Raw genomic sequence first — 7,569 nt, forward strand, 5'->3', positions numbered from 1 at the left:
CTTGCTTTCAAAGAATCCAAGTTTGCTTCTCAATTCTGATCCTCCAACATTTCAAAATTCAAGGCTGAATTTTTTTCTAACTGGGGGAGACTTGATGTAGGACAAGAAGCAAGACCTTGCAAAGATCCATGTTAAAGAATAATTAAGAATTGGGTTTTTGGGTTTAATTAGCTATTTGTGTGTTTAATTTAATATTATGTGCATTTGGGGGCATGTTTGTAATATTTGTGTATTCACGGGGTATGTTTGTAACGTAATTAGTTTTAGGGGTTTGTGTAATTTCATGTGAAGAGGCTTTCTTAAAAAGAGAGTGAAAGTCATATTGTATGCAGTTGACGTATTGAAGTGAACATAAGTTTCCTCCTGGTATCTCCTCTCTTCCCCTTCCTCTCTTCAACTTCTTCTTATTTCTCCCATGACTGCAGACCATTGATGCTGCCCCTACATCACTTAGGTTATGCTTGGTTTGCGTCTTCACAAAATGGAATAGGGTGGTAATGGAATAGAATTTATATAGAAATACTTATGGAAAAGTCATTTGTGCAAAAGTTCCCGCAGCAACACATGTTAGGATGACAGCTGGAAAATGGTAGCACAAGTGCAGTCACCTCTTATCGAAGAGAAACTATCTACTCATTTTTCAAAACATGAGAGCACCATATTATGATGGCATGATAAGTTTAGTGGCAAACAATTTCGCTGACTACGTATTTTAGGGAGAGAACTGACGGGAGAATTAGGATGGAAGGCATAAAGACAGATGGAGATACAGTCGGAAGGAAAAAAAAACGCATAGCCTGAAAAAAAGAAAGGAGGGGTACAAGAAATCATTGGTAAGAGAGGTGTAGGCACAGCCAGCATGTCAATATTACAGTGCAGATCCAATATGCAATAACAACTCAACCTATGCTAAAGATAGGCTTATAAACAAAACTAATATGCCCCAAATGCCAATTCAAGGGGCAGATCAATGTTTGATATAGGGGAAAATAAAATAGTGGAAATCCAGCCAATTTCCATAAGAAGGAAATACTAATATGCCCCAATCATCAAATTGAAGAGGCAAATCAACGCTTGACACAAAGAGAAAGGAGAAAAGTGGAAACCCATTCCTAGCTCATTTCATTCTATGAACCAGAGGTAACATTAGGATGCACCATTATCTATCATGAAGTTGCAACTGCTAAAGGAGTTTGCAGAAAATTTAATAAATTAGGTGTGCTTCATTTTTCTGATGCTTTGAGTTGTTTGAGAATTAACAGCACTTAACATTAGCATGTTTTAATGTTGCTTCTTTTTCATTGACAGATGCTAACAAATTATGTGGAAAAAAATGTAGGAAACCTTACTTTTACATGTTTTAGAAACATATGCTAATGCAGGTTTTAACTCTATAGCGACTTCCAGCGGAAACATTTCCTCCCTCTTCCCTATCAACCTAAGAGCCTGTAATGTGCCATGTGTCTATTCACCTTGGAAACCAGCTTGCTTCTATTTTCTGCACTCAATCTTACTCTCTCTCTCTGTCAACCTCACTCTCCTTCTCTTGTTCTCTGTCACACCCACCCTGCATACAAGTCGGGGAACCATGCGCACCACTGTCCTCCCTCTCTCATTCTACTTCATCTCAAAACATGTTTTCATGTCAATGTTGTGAAGGAGTGTGAAGCGCTGCTATTCATCAACCCATTTTGGATGATGAGAGCTACTATTAGGGCAGCATTTTTTTGTTCTTGGCAAAGACATTATGAGCAATTTCATTGCAGATAGGGATGCAGGTTGGATAAGCCACAAGGAGCATTTTTCTGCCTTAGATTTCTATTCATTTTGATCCCATACAAATCTATTAATGACAAGAAATAATTGCAATGGAAGCAGGATAAGAAATCCTCACAGAAAGAATGCGCAAAAATACATCAAAGCTGCCCTTACATCCCTTGGATATCGGACAGCTAGAGACCCCAAAATCCCAAAAGAACGTGCCCAAAAAATCATGTGTATCACTATGATGCTTTCCCTATCAACTTGATCATAATTATTCGGCAGTGCAAGAATGCAGAAAAAATTGGATCAAGCGATTTTACTATTTTAGGTGTAGAAGGCAAAATCACAAGAATCTTTGCCCAAATGGCCTACTTGAGTTCAATTCTTTTGATTAGACCAGAACAATTAATTGCACAATTAGACGATCCGCTAACAATGGTTCATATTTTTATGCCAAAGCATTTCAGGGGGTGGTTGTACATCAAAGCAGGACTATTGTTTTGAAGTGTGTACCATTTTGGTCATCATCATATGAAATTAGGCATTGGTACTTTATATTCTTCTTCCAACATGCATTGCTTAATTTTCGTATTAATGCCTTAATGGACAAACTCTCATGAAAACATGCCATTTGTTCCACCCATCCAGATTTATTGAATTGAGTGCAATATTTTAAAAGACGAAAGCGTGAGGCGAGGTGTTTTAACCCTTAAGCAGCAAGGAGTAAGCCTTAAGGTGTTGGAGCGTAAAACTTTCAAGAATTTTATTCTTAGATAAAAATATGTAAATAAATTAAATATATTTTTAAAATAAAGAAAAATTACGAAAATCACAAATATAATGTAAAACAAAATCAAAATACATGTTGACCATAAAAAAATTGCTAACACTTGAACTCATTATGTAAATCATTACAAGAGACACCTATAGCATTACAAAGTTCCAATTATTTTCAAGATCTAAGATACAACTTTCAATTATTTTGGCAAGGGTGAGGTTCAAGAGTTTTAGCAATCAATTCATATTATAACATTCTTTTTTATTTAAATGTGTGCTTCACCTGTGTAACACAAATTCTTTGTACACACAGTCGGTCCCAAGCCCAAATAAAGGAGTAAGGTTGTGTTAGGTACTGATAGTCAGCATGAAACTTTGTCAGATCTTATTATCATGAATTCTTACCAAATTTACCTAGGTCAAGGGAATAGACCGGTTGGTATAAAAGGGAGAGGGTTAATAAGTTAGCACAAGAAACTAAGATAAGATTAGCAGCTTGGAATATAGGGACTCTTACAGGAAAAAGTATGGAAATAGTGGAAATAATGTTTAGAAGAAAAATTAACTTAATTTACCTTCAAGAGACGAAATGGGTAGGAGAGAGAGCTAAAGAAATTGAAAAATCAAGCTTTAAACTTTGGTACACTGGTAAAGTGAAACATAAAAAATGGGATGGGTATTATTATGGATATAGACCTAAAAGATAATGAAGTAGATGTTAAAATAATATGGAATAGGGGATAGGGTACCAAGGAAAGTTCTTTGATATAAGGGAGTTTGCAGTAGATATACAGAGGTCATTAAGGATATGTATGATAGAATAGTGACTAACGTTAGAATTGTAGAAGAAGATTCTAGAGAGTTTCCAATCACAATAGGTGTACATCAAAATGAGATCCCTTGGTGTATGTTGTTTGCAAATGATATCATGTTGATTGACGATGGTAGAAGCACGGTAAAATCTAAGCTAAAACTTTGGAGATCCACATTAGAGTCTAAAGGGTTTATGATAAGTAGGAATAAGACAAAATATATGAAATCTAATATCAATAACGTAAGGAGTAGCAATAGAGAGAAGATTAGACTGGATAATCAAGAAATTAATAGTATTGATAGATTTAGATATCTTGGATCTATTATGCAAGCTGAAAGGGAAATGGAAGAACATGTAGTACATAGAATTAAGACAGGTTGGTTAAAATGGAGGAGTACGTCAAATGTATTGTGTGATCGTAGAATACCCTTAAAATTAAAATGAAGGTTTTATAGGGCTATAAGGTCAGCTATGTTGTATGGTTCAGAATGTTAGGCAACTACGAAATAGCATGTACAAAAAATAAAAGTTGCTGAGATGTGTATGTTAAGGTGGATGAGTAGTTTAACATTAAAAGATAAAGTAAGAAATGAGCATACACGCAATAATTTAGGTATAGCACTAGTTGAAAAAAAAGATAAGAGAGGAGTAGCTTAGATAGTTTGGGCATTTGAAACGCATGCCTAATAGAGCACCTATGAGGAGTGAGTTATTGTTTTTGGCATGAAAAGGGGTAGGGGGATGCCTAAAATAACTTGGAATGAGGTAGTGAGGAAGGATTTAATAGCCCTTAATCTAATAAAGGAAAATGCGCTAGATCGAGTGAATTGACAGAAAAGGATTCATGTAGTCGACCCCACCTAGTGGGACTTAAGGCTTGTTGTTGTTGATGTAGCTTTTGTTGTATTTAAAATTTTCAAACCAAATATGACTCAAGAATCACACACCCAAAGTGCATAAGCTTCAACTAAAAAGGCGCAAAAGGCACCCCTTATGACAAATGCGTAAGCCACAACTTGTAATAAGTTAGCCATTTTGAAATTCAGTATTTCAAATTGAGCCTCAAGGCGTTTTAGGCATGTTTTGCCATGAGGTGAGCCTCAATTAAGCTTTTTAAAACATTGATCAAGTGTCTTAGGCTTGCTAGCATTGTTTTTGTTTTTGTATTAAATATTTTTTCCCATAAATTTTTGGAAAGAACGTTACATTACCTTACATGTTTTATTTTTTTAAGCGCAAATGACACTAATCTCTTCTAAGATTTGGTAGAAAGATAGCGACCATCCCTGAGGTTTTAAGCATTCCAAGGACCTCCCCTAAGGTTTTTAAAAATTCCAAGGACCTCCCCTAAGGTTTCAAGAATTTGACAGACCTCCCTTGAGATTTGCTAAAAAGGCATAAACACCTCCACTTGTATTTTGCGAAAAGATAAATCCTTTGAGGAGTGTTAGTATCCCAAAAATCAAATGTCAGGGGAGGTATGTCACATTTTTGAAACCTCAAGGGAGGTCCATGAGATTTTTGAAGCCACAAGGGAGGTCCCTATCTTTTTGTCAAATTGTAAGGAAGGTCAATGTCTTTTTCCGTTCTTTTAAAAGGAAGAAAAACAACACAAGAACATTTTCTCAATCTTTGTTAAACAAATAAGTTTTAAAAAAAAAAATCAACTTTTCCAATGCAACCTGGGATATTAAAAATACCAAAAGCCGCAACATCCACAAGAAGTACATTTGATGGGAAATAGCAAACTAATAGATGCATAAAAGAGGCTTATGGGTTAATAAAAATCACATATCCTTATACCAAGAGCACAACCCATATCTCATGCCCTTGAATCATTTCTTATTAGTAGGATATAATGGGTGGTAGCAACAGATAGCATGCCATTGCACAACCAATAGCAAAATCACCATGAATCTTAATTTTAGAACCCCAATCCAAAAATATAAAATCAACAATTGACATAGGTATGGAAGTTCCTAGATGATCATCTAGATAATACAAATGATATGAATTATGAAGTATCTAAAGGATGAGATGGACAATAGAAGAGCTCAGCATAGACATAGATTGGGTTATATATGTAAACTAGTGTTTTAAAAGGCTCAATCAAGGCTCGCCTTGAGGCTTGCCTCAAGGCAAGGCATGCTTAAAACGCCTTGAGGTTCAATCTAAAATACCAAATTCCAAAAAGGCTAACGCATTACATACTAAGGCTTACACATTTTTGCAAAAAGCACGCCTTTTGTGCCTTTTTAGTTGAGGCTTACACATTTTGGGTGTGTGATTCTCAAGTTAGAATTGTTTAGAAAATTTTAACTACATGTTTGTACAAAAGGAATGTCATAATATGAGTTTATTTCTAAAACTCTTGAACCTCAACCTTTTCAAAATAACTAGACTTGTATCTCAAGTCATGAAAATAGTTTGAACTTTGTAATGATATAGCTATCTCTTGCCATGATTTATGTCATGTATTCAAGTTAGCAATTTTGGAATGGCCAACAAGTATTTTGCAAAGTACATCTCGTTTTCCTTTTTTACATTATATTTGTGATTTTCTTAATTTTTACTTTATTTTAAATATATATAATTTATTTAACAAATTTTTATCTTAAAAAATAATTTTTCAAAAGGCTTATGCCTCACCTTTTGAGGGCTAAAATGCCTCGCCTTATGCCTACGCCTTTTAAAACGTTGATGTAAACAAGTCGAGCAAGACAATTCTCCCAGTCTATCCTATGCTGAGAAATACCAGTTAACACAACAAAGGCAAAACATAAAATAGTTGCCTAATGCCTAGCTTCTTACTAAAACCATTCTTTGATCTTAGATCCCGATTGAAACCTTCCTTATGTTTTTCCGACATTCAAATTCACCTAGTTCCTTCTAAAAAATAATACTTTTCCATTCTTAACTTTAAAAATATTCATATTATGCTTCCTCACACCCACCAGTGCCCTAGTTTTACACCTTCTATTCTTCTACTTTTTTTTCCCTTTTTCTAATAGCACTTCTTGTTTTTACACATCCAAGGCACTAAAATTCAATAATTAATTCCTCTGTCCGGTAGCTATGAAACCAGAGGGAAAAAATGAAAAAGGAAGACTGCAATTTTATATTTTCCCCACAGTTTGAAGCTTGATAAATTGATAATCAAATAAAGTCTCATAGAATTGTTCCTCTGATTCCCCCCCCCCCCCGGGCCGCTTTCAAAGAGAATAACAGCAGATAATGTAAAACTTCAAAAATACTATATATAAACAAAGCATAAATTTTCAAAACTGGGAGTTCGGAGAAAGAAAGAGAGAGTTACCAGAGACAAAGACATGGTTTCTTCAGAAACCGACGCAAACCCATTATCAAACCCCTTCTTCTCCTCTTCACCTTCGCCTGAAACCTCCCGCGTGAGAGCAAGAACTCGAAGCTTCGAATAGTAAAAATGATTATCACTGATTTTGAGACCCCAACTTCGTTTATCGGATGGTTTCACGGGAGAGACCGGTGTTTGAAGAACAGGGTACCTTTCCGAGAACTTGGAGACAAACACAGAGCTCGAGAGCGCTTCCATGGAGGTAGACAGAGGGTAGATTTTATGAGGGGTTTAGTCAAAAAACATTGTGGAGACAATGGGGTTTTGGGGTTTTGGGCATTTTGAGGTTTCTGTAATTATGTCCGGGAAGTATTATTGTGAGAGAAAGAGAGAGAGAGGACCCCAAAAATGGCAGTTTTCCTGTATGGGGCATGGACATAATGTGCTTTCCAAAAAAGGAAAAAAAAAAAGTTGTGGACATGGCAAATAATAATGAGTGCCATTAAAACTTATTATGTTATGAGAAATAATAATAATAATAATAATGGTTTTAAGAAAAAATAATAATAAGGATCTTCTTCTAATTCGTGGCTGGAAATAAAAAAATATTTTTTTTTACAATTTCATATTATATTTTCTAATGGTTATAAGAAAAATTAATAGTTTTAATATTGATTCTTATTTTGATTAATAAAAAATTTTATTAATAAATTCAATCAATTAAATTTTTACAATTCAACAAGTATGCAATAAATTTAGATTATTTTTAAAAAAATTCAATCTCATTCTATTATATTTTTGTACAATGTAAATGACTGATTTATTAAAATTTGACTTGAACATTGAAGTTATATAAATGTTTATAATTAATCAAGCTATTAAATGGAAGGTTGAACTATTT

The 7,569-nt window shown here is 34.5% G+C and overlaps 1 protein-coding gene across 1 annotated transcript in view; it reads right to left on the bottom strand.

The window, feature by feature from the left end:
- LOC131158150 (uncharacterized) overlaps positions 1–7,092 on the bottom strand; it is a 42,673-nt gene extending 35,581 nt beyond the window's left edge. Inside the window, exon 1 of the mRNA XM_058112801.1 lies at positions 6,672–7,092. Coding sequence (XP_057968784.1) covers positions 6,672–6,926 — 255 coding nt within the window. The 5' untranslated portion in view covers positions 6,927–7,092. The remainder of the gene's footprint in view (positions 1–6,671) is intronic.
- Between the last annotated feature and the right edge of the window lie 477 nt (positions 7,093–7,569).

Source organism: Malania oleifera, chromosome 6 (assembly GCF_029873635.1).
Source record: "Malania oleifera isolate guangnan ecotype guangnan chromosome 6, ASM2987363v1, whole genome shotgun sequence".
In the NCBI taxonomy this organism is placed as follows: domain Eukaryota; kingdom Viridiplantae; phylum Streptophyta; class Magnoliopsida; order Santalales; family Ximeniaceae; genus Malania; species Malania oleifera.